Genomic DNA, 14,579 nt, shown 5'->3' on the forward strand with positions numbered 1-14,579 from the left:
CCAGCGAAAAACCGTTGAAGTTGGAGATAGGTATAGAAGCATTTGTGCTGCTGTGCCGTTGTGTTGTATAGAAAGGTTTTTTAAATTGTGCATGTATTGTATTTAGTGATTGGATTGTTAGATTTCGAGCGATGAATACTAAATTGTTATTGTTAATGTGGAGAAAATTGCAAATTGCGGTTTTCACACCAAGAACAGTTAGCTACTACGTTATCGATTCCTATCCTCTAGTTCCATTTTTTTTTGTGATCACATAACCTAATATCTATAAACTGAAAAAAAACCTCTGCACAATGGCAGGTTCGAAATACCAGAATGTAACCGGTATCGACTATAATACGAAAGTGATAAATAATGCAGGGGAATATTACAATGCAATTGGAGTATTAATAACAATCGGTAGGACGAAAATGAATGACTTTGGTGTAGATGTTTTCGGGTAGAAAACTGGATCAATGCTGGTGGTAGTACAACTTTCCACTACCTTGAGCTTGGCCAGTGAGTTCCTTCGACCAGCCAGGGATGTCTTCACCAGAACCGCCAACAGGTCTCTCAAGAACAACATTCTCAAGACCAAGGGCGTCGCTTAACCAGGGATGGTTAACCATACCACCAGCATCAGCTCTGGCTTCAGGCTGAATAGCAAGCATTGGCAATAAGAAATCAGCAATTTCCATAGCATCTTGCAATGGAAATTTATATTTCTCTGTCAAAACTTCCTTTAAACCCCAAGGCTTGAGTTTCACGATTCTGTGGAGCTCTCCTCTGGAGTTGAAGAAGTCTCTAGTATAGTAGCCTTCCTTCAACATTGCCCTAGGGAATGGACCAATCAATTCAATCATTTGTGCAATGTGATCGTCGTCTTTTGTGTAAGTCTTTCCATCTCTTGGATCAAATAAGTAGTCACCAGTCAATAATTCAAAAACAAGACATGCAAAAGACCACAAATCACTGGAACATCCCCAATGATAACCAAGCAACACCTCTGGCGATCTATATTGTCTTGTCTGGATCTCATCAGTGAAATGATGGTTGGTCCAACATGCATTACCCAAATCAGCGATTTTAACAGAAATCAATTCATCTTCGTTAATTATATCGTTACCAGAATGTTCATGAGCCTCAAGATTATGCTCATCTATGGAAGATGCTGGAATCTCCATTGGATCAACATTCGCAGTGTTTGAGATTGACATCGAAGATAATGAGCTGTTCAAAGTGTTGTCTTGGTTAGTATTATCATTAGATACGACCGGAACGACACTAGATAGTGATGAGTCGTTGATGGAGTCAACCCCAAACCCTGGTAATCTGACGGGAGTATTGGCTGTGGAGTTGGACAACCCATAAACATTTGTGAATGACTTGTTGAAGGTACGTAATGGTGATGGTAATGGTTGAGATCCAGTGATTAAAGTTTGTCTTCTAGATCTACGACCATTACGTCCTAATGAAGGAGAATTCATGATGCTTGTCGAAGATAAATTAGGGGAAACAACGTCTGCAGTTGCCTTCTGAGATTTGGGAGTACTCTGCATTGGTGTCTTAGGGGTGGGATTGCCCGATGAGGTAGTAGCATTGCTGGTGGTCTTCCTCATCAGCTTCAGTAGCTTTCTCTGTAACTTTTTCTGGAAATCCTCCTCTTCTACGATTCGAACTATCTGCTCGACATCACCTATCTCAATCAATACATTTTCCGGCTTTAAATCAGTGTGGATCACTCCGCACTTTCTGTGAAGGAAATCAAGTGCCAGCAATAATTGCTTGGCTATTTGCTTTACAAACACTACTGGAATACCTCTATGTTTGTATCTTCTGATTAAGCCCAACAAGTTCTCTCCCAAAACTTCAAAAACCATGACTACATGAACTCCATTAGGACCCTTGTGGGTGAATGTGTCGAGGAGCTGGATGACATGTTTATGACCAGGATGGTGCATGTCTGAAGTGGTGACTTTGTCTAAAAGTTTGATTTCATCAATAGCTGTTTCTGTGTAGTGCTTAGCACTTCTGACAATCTTCATAGCTACGTGTGAATGCTTATCATTATCTCTAGCAAGCCAGACAGTTGAAAAATGGCCCCATCCGAGCTTTCTTACAAGTGTGTACTTGCCATTCTTATAGTTTTCTCCTATAAAGCACGTGTGATAGCCTCCAGGAACGTAGTCTTTGAGATCTTCTTCATCCGCAGGGTTCACTTCATCACCTTCATCATCATCGTCATCCTCATGAACGTCGTTATCACCATTTTCGTTCTTTTCTGTGTCATTCTTGCTGGACGTCTCGAAGGCCTCCTCGTCGAATGTTGTTTTTAATGGTGATAACTCTGGTTTAAACGCCTTTGCAGACGATGCACTAGTACTCACTGTCAGTGTACCATGTTGGATCAAGGTAGGAGGCCGCAAGTTCTCATTGTTGCTGCTGCTAAGTATACTACTGCTTATGTTACTGCTTGAGTTAATGATACTGGAGTTGGTATTGTTTGTAGAAGTGGACGATGCTGAGTCTTGCCGGTTGTGAGAAAAAGGCGGTGTATTTGAAGTTGCTGGAGGATTCAGGTTCTGTGTTCCCGCCTGCTGCTGTATGGCAATGGACAAGTTCGATTTGTGTGTGTTCGGCATTGTTATGGTGGAATAAATATGGTAAAGTAAATTCTAGGTATGGCACTACTATCAGATCGGTAATAAAGGATGATATTATTAATAGCTGGGAATCAGCTGAAGCAACGAGTCTCGGTGGGAAATTCTTCGCTAAACACTAGTCTTATCTGACAGCTGATATGGAATGACTGTTGATCCGTTGTGTGTTCTACGGCTATTCTTGTGTTTTTATACAATTACCAACACTGGAATAGACGCTGAGCTCACTTAGCTACAAGGAACGGTTCGCTGCGATTCGCTGTGGCACCACGCTCGGAGGATGCTGATATCAACTCAACTAGCGTACAGATCACTGGGACTCCACCTCAATGTTCACAAATACCGGGGATTACTACTTATGCTACCACTGGCTCTGGATCACTAAGAATAGAGAGTAACTGATATAATTAAATTTTTTCTATGAGACCGAGAGCTACCAGTCTGCTAAGGAAGAGAATGTTACTGTTAGCTACAGTACTTTACAAAAAAAGTTAAGAGTGGAGGAGGTACAGTACTTAAAAAACTCGAGGGGAACGAGCACAGCGCAGGGGAGCGATGATAGTAGTGATAACAGTGATAACTGTGATAACTGTGATAAAGGTTGATGGATAGGAGTACTTTGTTGGGTGGCGTTGTAGCAATAGTAGTTGGTAACGAAGTCGTGAGTTGCCATCCCAGCTTGCGCTCAAATGACTTCTATCCTATACTTAATATACATTAACACCCGTGATACACCATAAACTCAGCCAGAAAATCGTAATCGTTAAGGGCCCGCTACGGGTTATATAATCCATCTTGGGTTGTATACAGAACTCAATCTAGGTATAATGTCACGTGACACGATGATGTGGGTGTTTTTATGGGTTACCTAGGTACTCCTCCAAGTCGACCGGAAACTTCGTGGTTCTAAAACAAATTGGATATTTCTCGTATTAATGTGTGTCTAAGTCCCAATAATCTTCTAAATACCAAGAAAACTCAAATTCCGTCCCATTCACATAAGCATAAATGTGTTGATGCAATTACCTGCATATAACTCAGTATGGCAACTCCGATTATCATGATGGCCCTTATAGTCTTTATGGCATAAAGATCAGTATATATCCATTGGGTTGCTGTTCAGGTGATAAGTAATAAGTGGATTTCGATAAGAGATAATCTTCGGAAACATTCCTTAAACAGAAATCCAAATCGAGCTCGGTTTGAACCTTGTCACAACCCCGCTATCTCTACAAACTCCGACTAAGGCGTGAACAAAGCCTCCGATGAATTACACATAATTAGCCGGTCGATGAATTCCACCCACGCAGATGATTTGGGGCCCCTGCCACCAGGTGCACATAACTCAATTTCATCTCATCTCTGTGATTTCTGTCCAAACTGGTTAGAAAGTGAACCCCCTCCTCTTCTTGAAAAGAAACGATTGCGAAAAATGCTCCCTCATCTTGTTGACGTCATAGTCATAAATAATTATCTAGACTATTTTGTACGAGGTCGAGCTAAGACAAGTGGTTTGCTTTGACATGAAAAAAAAACCAATGTGACATGATCTAACACCGTATGACATGATACTTAGTTCATTGTCTAATTTTCTGGGTATATATCACTTGGTATTTTTTTGTCATATTATAAGGTTTTATTTTGGATCTGCTTGTAGATCGTGCGATCGACATACCGATCTTCAATGGTTAGGGTTGAATTTTTTTGTTGATCCTAGTACAACCCTGGCTCCCTTGATATTAATAACATTTTTCCGAAACCTTGAAATCAAGAAATACGGACAAGGCTCCTTTTTAAGGTTCCTTCTCATCTCTGCCCTAGTTCATCACGAAATGCGGCTCAATGCTATTGAAACTTGATCCTAGATACTACATTATTCTCTTTGTTGGAGTCATGTTCCTGCTCTCTTGTCAATTGATTCTACAAACTCCATTTCCTCCTTTTTCTATTCTGCTATGTATATTCGTGTATAAGAACTAGTGGTGAAGAATTATTAGAGACTATATTCCTATATATATATATTGACAATTCCATTCTATGGATATCTCCTCAAACCCAATGGCAAAGCATATCACGCTTAATCCATATCAACATCAGCCTCCTCAGGCTTTGGCTCTTCCTTGGCAGCTTGTCTGCTAGCAGCCAACTTCTCAGCCATGAAAGCAGCTTGCTTGGCTTCTTGCTTTTGTCTGATGGCTTGTTTCTTTTCTTCTTCCTTTTGCAAGTAACGTCCCTTGATAAGGTTACCCTTGGAGGCCAATTCCTCGTATTTGGCAATGTACTTAGCCTTGGTGGAGTCGTAACCCTCGTCGTATAACCAGTCTTCAGTCTTGGTCAAGAGAGCAGTCAAAGTCTCCTTCTCAGAGTCGGAAGCAAAGTCCTTGTATTTGTCGTCCAACTTTCCTCTCAAGTCGTAGATGTACTCTTCCAAGGCGTTCTTTCTTTCTTCAGTGTCGGCGACAAGCTTGTCCTCCATGACCAAAGCGTTCTCCTTCTCGATGAACTCTTGTCTGACAGCATCTGGCAAAGAAGCAGAGTGGGTAATGATCTCCAAGTCAGCCTTCTTGACCAACTTCTTGACCTCACGGTATTCTGGCTCAGACTCATCGTCTTCAGCATCTTCACCCTCCTTGGCTTCCTTCTCGACCAATTCCTTGACAATCTTCTCCTCGACAGTGTAGGCAGACTCGATGGTGTAGAAACCAGATGGGTCGTTTCTCAACTTGATCTTGGTAGCAATAGAGGTCTCACCTTCAGATGGAACAACACCCTTGAGTTCCCACTTAGCAACAACTGGCTTGGTACCAGATGGTAATTCAGATGGGTTAGTGTATCTGGCTTCGACTTCGAAGTCACCCTTTCTGAACAAAGTGATGATCTTGGTAGATGGGAAAACACCACCTCTTGGGAAGACCTCAAGATGGTCATCATCTTCTTCTTCCTTGTCCCAGAAGTAGGAAACGCTATATGGGTTAAAGTCTTCGAATTTGAATGGTCTGACTCTGACGGTTGGGGAGTGGGTGGCACAGATGAAAGCGTTACCTCTGGCAATGGCTTCGTCTTGGTTCAAGGTGAAGGACAATTCCTTACCGAAGATTTCCTTCAACTTGTTCTTTAAAGATGGAACTCTGGTACAACCACCAATTACCTCAATGGAGTCAATGTCCTCGACGGACAAACCGGCATCCTTCAAGGCAGTCTCAATTGGGATGTGGACTCTCTCCAACAATGGTTGGATGTATTCCTCTAATTCTTCTCTGGTCATGGAAGAGGAGACATCGACATCGTTCATGACGGACTCGATGTTGAATGGAGCTTGACTGTTAGCAGAAAGAACCTTCTTCAACTTCTCAGCAGCAGTCAAAACTCTGTAGAAAGCCTTAGGGTTCTCTCTGACGTCGATCTTGTACTTGCCGACGAATTGCTCAGCAAAGTGGTTGGCAATGGCGTAGTCGAAATCTCTACCACCGAAGTGCTTGTCGTAACCAGTACCTAAGATCTTTAATTCACCCTTCTTGACGGCGGCAATGGAGACTTGGTAAGAGGAGTGGCCAATGTCAATGAAAGCGACCTTCTTTGGTTCATCTTCTGGCAAGTCACCGGCCTTGAAGACACCGTAACCGACGGCAGCGGCGGTGACTTCGTTGACAATTCTAACTGGGTTTAATCCAGCAATTCTACAGGCATCAGCGGCAGCACGACGTTGCTTCTCGGTGTACCAGACTGGAACAGAGAGACAGATGTCGACGATGTTGGCCTTTGTTTCCTTGACGGTAATGTCCTTGATCTTGTTGATGTACATAGCGACAAGTTGGGTGGCGGTGAACTCTTGCTGTTCTCCCAAAAATCTAACCTTGGCACTGATACCACCTTCCTTGTTCTCGACAAGAGGACAGGTGAAGTACTTCTTCTCGGTTTCGAAGTCTGGATCGTTGATCTCCATACCGAGGATACGCTTCAAGTTGTCGACGGTGTTCTTCAAGTTGGAGGTTTGCTGGTTTTTGGCGGACTCACCGATGAATCTGTTTCTTGGGCCGAAAGCAGTGAGCGAAGGGGTGTTTCTGTTGGAAACCTCATTGACAATGATGTCAATACCTCTATTACGGGCACAGGCAATGACGGAGTTGGAGTTACCCAAATCAAGACCGAAAGGAGTAGACATTTTGATATGTGATTTTTCTGAGTTACCTAACGATATACTGACGATATGAAGTTATCACTATCTCTCTCTTGAATTAGATATTCTATGACTATATATATAATATAAAACAACCGCTGAGTTCAATTCACTCAACGCAGTCTTCGGTAATCTGAAAATTTTCTACTTTTTTTCTGATGGCAGCGAACATTTGGGCGAGAAACGACCGCGACTTTTTGCTGTATTTATAGCCCGGTATGAGTGTGCAGGGAAGAAGGTTCGAGAATGTTCTAGGGAGCGAGGAGGGATTGTAGGGAGAGGAGTGTAGGCGGTAGGAAGAAAGAACTGGGAAGAACGCAATAAGGTAAGAGTGGTATGATATGAGTTTAGAATTGAGGGTTATGGTTGGTTATAGTGGGTTATGTTGAGTTGGGAGAGGGGGAAAAGAGACATGAGAGTAAGTTTTTGAGCATTATGAGCAGTGAGAGCAGTCTTGACGAGAATATTCAATTGGTTGTCTGTACTTGAATTTTTTGTGTACTTGGGAGTTTACTGTGGAGGAGGTTGATTATGATGATGATGGTGTGTAGCATGCCTTGTAGCACGGAGAAGTATGGTATGTAAATGTCAGTGCGTGTGGCCCAGTGTATTGCTATGAGAGAAAGTGTGTGTCTACGTGGTGGTGTAAAGATGAGAAATCGCGAGAACTTCGTGGAAGTAACTGCGTGGCAGGTATGTTGTTTTAGTGGAAAGATGTTCAAATTAACGAGGAATTCCTCGTGGTGATGTAACCTGGCATGGGAATATATTAGAGACAAAATATGAACTTTCCACGCTCCCTAGCGGCGAAATAGCATGTGAGAGTAAATTAGTGAGACATGTTAGTGGCGTGGGAAAGAAAACAGTGGTGGGCCGTCTGTCTGTAGAGAGAGAGCCCAAAAAAGCCGAAAATGAATACGTATTGGACCTCCCATGAAATGATGAACCGAGAGGATAGGTGATTGCAAGTTATTGGCTCCAGCGATTGCACTTCAGCTCTTATGGTTATCAAAAGCGCTGGAATATCGTCTCTTCCTCTTATTGTGACTCCAGCTCTTGCACAAGTTCCAGACATGTGGGACCCACACACTGAGAAGATTTTGCAGTCGAAAAAACATCGGCCAAACGTGATTTTGCAGTCAATAAAGGAGGAGGCGATGACATTGGATTTCTTTATCCTCTGGTATGCGTAACCACGTTAACTGTTGCAGTTCCAGCTTCTTGTTCAATTCATCAGTCCCTGCAGTTACATTCAATTTGCACACGATTGTTGAACTGTGAAAAGCAACTATATACGCCTACAACGCTTACATCATACTTTCGATGATCGTTAGTCCATTCACTTCTATCTATGTACTCTGCTCCAAGATCGTAATTAATGTCATCCATCCTGGACTCTCTACTAAATTCAAGTAATCTTCGTACTTTCTCTCCTTAACATATCTCAACAAGATCTCAAACTCTTCATGTCCTAAAATGTTCACCCTTTTCAAGTATACCAAAAAATGGAAGTTACAGAGTTGTAAGCCCTTCCCGCTGTTATCAGCATTCAAATATTTGTTTACAGCATGAAGATCTTGAAGCTCATTCATGAAGTCACGGTTCTCGATCACAAAGTTGCTGTTCACTTCAAAGATTGGTGTTGGGTTTAATGGGAACGAGTCTGTCAATGATACTAACAAAAAATCGACTGGAAATGTAGGCTTGGCGTTTGATTTCACCTCCAAGCCATACTCGTTTAGCTCCAGGTATGCAACATCTGGGACATATCTTCTGTCGTTACTACTATTGACATATAACTTAGAAGGTTGTGTTGAACCAGTAATGATATCAGCCTTTATCAAGGCTTCAGCACTTGTGGAAACTTGATAAGAACGGGGTTCGATCTCTCCTTTCAAACCACCGCTGATTACACAAGTCACAAACTTAGACGAAAAATGACCACTGGAGGAAAACTTAGTGACGTTGGGATGTGCGATTTGGTTACGTGCTGCCATCATTATCTCGAGGTTACTTAAGAAGTAACTGTCTTTGTGTCTCTTACATAACACAGTACCATTCTTTTGGCCAGAGTCTGTCAAATCAGTGAAAGTTATTCCCACTTTGTACAAGCCAAGTGCATTAGCTACGGCATCAACGTCTGCCTCGTTTTCCCATGGTAATAAGGTTATACCATCTAACTCGCCAGCTTGTGGTGGCTCATAGATAGCTTCCACTACTGCCTTCATGCCTAATGGAACCTTATCAAATGGCTCATATCTGCCATACATTATTCCGAATCTCTGTACACCTGTGTGTCTCCACACATCGATGAAGTTATTCATGATTGAAGAATCGGCGAATTCCACATGATCTACCATACGGAACTTTTGTAATTGTAATGTTATAGGTGGTGGCTGACATTTGGAACAAATACCTCTTGGATATGGTTTATGACCCTCTGTACAATTCAAATTAATGGAATAATTGGGTTCTTCCAATGGTGCTATGTATGATGATGAATTGTGCTTACTGTTTTTCAACTCGTTGAGTTCTTTGAGATAAGCATGAAATGACATGTGTTTAATAGCATTTTCTTTACGGTAGTTTGCATCCCATGGTGGCAAGGGCGAACAATACTCACACATTCCCTTAGCTCCATGCTGGCAATATTTGGTTAAAGGCCTTTTGATCAAACCATCATCCTTCTCAAGCTGGTCGTCTACAGGCAATTGATGTACCTTTTGGGGTCCGGAGCTAGAAGCTGGGATCAGTATATGAGTGGTATTGATAGATATGCTTCCATTTGATGCTTTTTGTGATGCTGGTTCTGTCGAAGTCAGAGGCTGCTGTTGCTCTTGCGTGGCATTATATGTCACATACAACATGTCTCCATTCTTCAATCCCAATTCTTTGGCCGAGCGGCCACAGAGGCTGTTGGCTAATTCTCCCTTGGTATTTGGTTTGTCACTAAGGTATATTGATTGGATGTCGCTGGTATTTATCTTGGAGAGCAATTCTTCCAACACTAACAAGAAGTCTGCATTCTCATCAGCGCTTATACGGAACGTGCCCTCCTTTGACCTGAAACGAAGGATAACTCCCATTTTGAAACCTTGTTGAGTTCACTGCTGTGATTTTAGTTCAGGATTACTCTTTGGAAGCTAGAAAAGAATGCAATTGTGTTCTTTCACTAAGGATATACTTATAGTAAATCATTCTCTTATGTCATTACGACTTTTTGCCTTCAATATTGGGGTACCTGTATGCAGGCGACTTAACTATGGACAGAATTGGCTTAGTGTGCTGCCAGTTATTAGAGTGGTGTTAAATAGGATAGTTAGTATTAGCTAGGCTATATAGTATTAGTATGTAGTATGTAGTATATAATAGGTTTGTAGTGTTTGCAGATACGTGAGGTAAGTTAGGTAGTGTTATATAATTAGCAAAAAGACTAATTATGTAGGAGAGAAGGAACAATATATTAATTATTGGTGATAGGTTAGCGAATGAGCTTGTAGTAAGCTGTGGTTTTATTCTGAACAATGGACAAGCATTCGGTTGAGCCCAGCAAAGATGTTTGAAGAAGATCTTGTAGAATTTTACATATAATGCTGTACATATTTGAATTTGGTGGGATTGACATAGCACATTGCTTCGTCGTTGTTCGTCGTTGTAAGTCTCTTTCCATATATTCCTGTCCTCACTTTCCTCACTTACAATTGTTAATAATTCTTACGTGTATACTCTACACTGATGTTGCTGCTATTCCTATCCCGTTATATACTAATTAGATACACCTTCATGCAATTTTGAACATTATTTGACATTCGTAATCGGTCAAACTTGTAGTTTAGGCTCTTCTTGTCGTCCTTATCCGGTTTTTCAATGCTCTCTGTATTCTCTGGTTCAGGTGAAACGTTCCATTCGTCTTCATCTTCTACCAATATCACAGGCTCGTTCTCCTTGCCTGTCTTTTTGTTAAATACAGCCTTCCGACGCATCAAGTTCAACGAGTTGTCGGCTCGGACGTTACGATCGTTCAATATATTCTCTAGTTTGGTCTTACCTTCGTTTAAGAACTCTATGTCGTTCTCGGTCAATTTGCTCAGTCCCAAACGCATCTGAACAACCAAGCTTACAGGTACTTCCAATCGATATCGAACATTTCTGTCATCAGGCATCTTCTTGGTTATCTTGATCCACGTAGCGTCTCGATCAGAAACTTGGTCTTTTATCGGTGTCTCGTATAGAACTGCTAATACAACATCTCGTATTTGTACGTTTATGAGGCTATTCAAGTAATTGTTGGAGAGGCGGATGTGGAAGTAGGCCAGTTTGTTGTTGAGTGTAATTAGGGATTTCGAGTTGATTGCAAGGGACGAGACATCCCCCAGTCTGTTTGCAGAAGCATGTGGAGCCGCAGACTTATTTACGAATATCTTGATTGGGAGAACTATCCCTTGCTGCACCTTCACGAAGGTGATTTGCGGGGGCATGATATACAACTGTAGAAACCAAAAAATTGGGCAACCTGCTGGTAATTATATCGTAATTGCGGCTGTCTGACGTTGAGCCAATCCTGATAAGGCGACACAGAACGGCGTTCTGCTTCAAAATTAATGAGATGAAATGGGGTATATATTAATTAAGTAATTAATTACTATATTAATTAGATTATTAAATCACCAAATGAAAAAAAAAAAAATATCGCTTTCAAGGATCGATTTTTTAGCGAGATTTATAGACTCCGCCAAAACTATGTAATGTGGAAGATACGAGATTGACGCAGAGTTACAGTTTGGGTATGTACGAACATGTGGCAGACAGGGATTGAAAGTTGGATGCTGTATGACGCAATGCTACGTTTGACTATTAAAAGATTAATGTTTATCAGAATATATTTATTATGATTTGAAGTAATATACATTAGAACTAGAATGTGTGAAAATTAGCCACTGGCTAGACTGTGATTCGGAGCTGATTTGCAAGACAAAAAATTTCCCCACTAACGACATAATATGGAGCTGAGTCACTGGAACAAGCTGACAATAACATCAGGCTTTAAGAATTGCCAGAATTCACTCAATAGGCCTCTTCGACAACCAACACTTCCAAGGATACGGCTATTTAGAGTCGTCGCTGCACAAAATAGGCGCGCCAGAATAATATTATTATCCATACTCGTAAAAGTCCCTTCCTTTTTCATGATGAAATCGATGTGTCCCACTTAAGTAAAATGCATGGCAAAATCCAAATACCTTCTCCTATTGCAACTCGATTTGAACTCGGAACATCCACGTTAATTCAAAAAAACACGGCTCGTTTTTTTGTGGAGTTTTTTTGTTTTTTTCATTTTTTTTTTGATTTTTTTGTTTTTCTAAAACGAAGTAATTCAGCACAAAACAGCAGTGGTGGTAACCAATAGTAATTGTTAAAAAATATTAGAAGATTGTAGTAACCATAAAATTGAACCCAAATTAACAAAACCAAACGAAAAAAAGTAAAAGATATAATGTACAACAGTTAGAAAGATAAGAACTCTTCGATATCCAAGCCGAAAGAGGTGGAACCCTGGTTGTCCATGATAGATGAATCATGAACAGTGAATTCCTCAGGTTGATGAGTCAACAAGAAGTCGTCGACCTCACTCGAAAATCCGTTATTGGTAGATGATTTGACGGATGTAAATATGTCCAAAAAGTCCGCAGTGACTGGTGCTGCAGACCATTCAAGTGGATATTTAGTTTCAATACGTGGAAATTTGATTAGAAAGTGTGACCAATGGTAAAAGGCAAGGCTCCTCTAGGAAAGTTACTTCTATGCTATAAATCCTCATACACAGACTATGCTCCACGCAATAGGATCCTTAGTCTTCATCTCATTGAGAAATTTCCACGTATATTAATTTCAGAGCGATTACCGCCAGGCAACCGATCTCAAATTAATATACTTTTCTCTCCGAGTGGAGGCTTATGCGCTTTACAAAGACTGCTGTGTTGTATGAGGACAAGCAGAGAACTATCAAAGAGTGGAATCTCTAGCTTAAATACCGCCTCACTAGCTTAATAGCCGGCGAGTGGTTGATGCGATCTGTCAAATCCCTCTAAGTATCCACTGGATAACAAAATTGCTTCTGAATTTTGCCCCATGTTATCAAAAGTGAACTGATTGGACTCATTTACATTTGTAGATGAAATATTTATCGATGGTGTAGATTCTGGTGAGGACGAGTAACTGGTGGTTGATCCGTTGTCCAAGGTTAATGCTGGAACGCCATTGGCCTTCGTCAAGGTCAAGTCGATTGGCGAGTTGATTGGTGAGTGAATAGATACTGGTGACAAGTAGTTGTAGTAGTTGTCTTTGTTCACTTGTAATAATCCATTATCTTCTTCTCTCTTTGGCTTTTCCTGTTGTTGTACTTCTTGCTTCATTTGTACTGGTTGTTCGATCTGTTCGACCTGTTCAATTTCTGGTTCTTCCTTGAACTTTCTCTTTTTGTTTGATCTTTCTGGTTGAGGAGACATGGACGACGAACTGGCGTCATCTTCTTCATCATCCTCGTCATGATCTTCGTCATCTTTAGATGAGTTGGATCTAGTTCCTGAAGATGTGAGGTTGATGTGGATCTTCTCCTTTAATTCTGAGACGTCTTCCAAGGTCACTAAGGAAAGTTGAACGATTTGGTGTTGAGGTAACAACTTTTGCACGGTATCGAAATTGGCTTGCAAACCACTCAAGTTCTGCTCCAACTTCAATACATATGACTCCAAGTACTCCACATGCTTTCTCTTTTTCTCACGGGAAGCGTGAGCGGCTCTTCTGTTTCTCAAGATTCTCTCGACCCTTCTCTGTTCCTTCTCCTCCTTTGTCTTAGCTCTCTTTCTTGGAGGCAATGTGGACTTGAAGGTGGCGGGGTCGGGTATAGCCATAGAATCGATCTCAGACATGGTAGAATTGATCACTGGGGTATTATGCACTAGAATATCGGTGGATATAGATAAGCGCCCGGGTGTTGAACTGCACTGATTGACTATCATAAACACTGACGGTAAATTAAGCAGGATTTTTCTGTTCTTATATACGTGTTTCGGATTAGTGAGTTCTGGGCCACTAAAAATAAATTTCAACAACAACGGCACGCGCACGACCATGGAACAAGCAAATTTAAAACTGAGAGTCGCAGAAGATGAAGGCCTAAAAAAGGAGGTGGTGTGTATGCGTCATTCTTTGTCGTAAGATGGTGCTGCCACGCCTTGTTCTTGCAGATGGATGGTGATGGGGATTGGAGAGGAAACTTGGTGGGATAGAAAATAACCAAATGGGACCAGAATTTACGATTTCTGGCTGGGAGGTGACAATTGCAGCGGATAATATTGAGGGATGGGCGAGGTGATCTTCATTATTTAATTATTTATCTGAAGATTAATACTATTATATTTATTGTTGTGAATATTTTGATGTAGTTATTATTGGCAGTGTAGAAATTATCTTTGATATTAGAGTTTAACATTGTTGGTGGGATTATTATTGTCGCCGACGAGAATTTATCATCCCTATCAGCTGTGATAGTGATGGAATGCCATTGTCGGAGAACCCGCCATACAGAGTGGAGAACAAAATACCGGAGCTTTTCCGATTTGGCGTGTGCGAGTGCACATGGGCGCTCGTCAACTTACGGGAATGAAAGGTAGGACGGTCCTTTGCCTATGCCACGAATATTATTAGCAACATAAAGCCAAATGGGACTATTCTGAGATTCTACATAAAATTGGAACTGAAAA

The 14,579-nt window shown here is 41.3% G+C and overlaps 5 protein-coding genes across 5 annotated transcripts; all 5 read right to left on the reverse strand. All coding sequences in view use genetic code 12, as the record gives it.

Annotated features, from left to right (window-relative positions):
• Positions 1 to 272: 272 nt before the first annotated feature.
• Positions 273 to 3,096, reverse strand: RJT20DRAFT_25228 (serine/threonine protein kinase). Its single transcript, XM_064919387.1, has one exon. It carries the CDS (start codon positions 2,619 to 2,621, stop codon positions 453 to 455), a length of 2,169 nt encoding a protein of 722 aa, XP_064775704.1. The 5' UTR covers positions 2,622 to 3,096; the 3' UTR covers positions 273 to 452.
• Positions 3,097 to 4,579: 1,483 nt separating this feature from the next.
• On the reverse strand, positions 4,580 to 6,974 carry MSI3 (adenyl-nucleotide exchange factor). The gene has a single exon (XM_064916486.1). The coding sequence runs from the start codon at positions 6,799 to 6,801 to the stop codon at positions 4,717 to 4,719; it is 2,085 nt and encodes a 694-aa protein (XP_064775705.1). The 5' UTR covers positions 6,802 to 6,974; the 3' UTR covers positions 4,580 to 4,716.
• A 1,054-nt stretch (positions 6,975 to 8,028) lies between these two features.
• On the reverse strand, positions 8,029 to 10,238 carry NPL4 (Npl4p). Its single transcript, XM_064919388.1, has one exon. The coding sequence runs from the start codon at positions 9,900 to 9,902 to the stop codon at positions 8,166 to 8,168; it is 1,737 nt and encodes a 578-aa protein (XP_064775706.1). The 5' UTR covers positions 9,903 to 10,238; the 3' UTR covers positions 8,029 to 8,165.
• A 336-nt stretch (positions 10,239 to 10,574) lies between these two features.
• Positions 10,575 to 11,294, reverse strand: RJT20DRAFT_2196 (uncharacterized protein; the record flags this gene model as incomplete). The annotated part of the gene is made up of 1 exon (XM_064919296.1): positions 10,575 to 11,294. The coding sequence occupies one exon, from the start codon at positions 11,292 to 11,294 to the stop codon at positions 10,575 to 10,577; it is 720 nt and encodes a 239-aa protein (XP_064775707.1).
• A 935-nt stretch (positions 11,295 to 12,229) lies between these two features.
• On the reverse strand, positions 12,230 to 13,831 carry HAC1 (transcription factor). The gene is made up of 2 exons (XM_064916487.1): positions 12,933 to 13,831; positions 12,230 to 12,519 (listed from the first exon to the last, which is right to left on the reverse strand). The coding sequence occupies exons 1-2, from the start codon at positions 13,743 to 13,745 to the stop codon at positions 12,322 to 12,324; spliced, it is 1,011 nt and encodes a 336-aa protein (XP_064775708.1). The 5' UTR covers positions 13,746 to 13,831; the 3' UTR covers positions 12,230 to 12,321.
• Between the last annotated feature and the right edge of the window lie 748 nt (positions 13,832 to 14,579).

The sequence above is a fragment of the Scheffersomyces xylosifermentans genome (assembly GCF_036884685.1).
Source record: "Scheffersomyces xylosifermentans strain CBS 12540 chromosome Unknown RJT20scaffold_2, whole genome shotgun sequence".
In the NCBI taxonomy this organism is placed as follows: Eukaryota; Fungi; Ascomycota; class Pichiomycetes; order Serinales; family Debaryomycetaceae; genus Scheffersomyces; species Scheffersomyces xylosifermentans.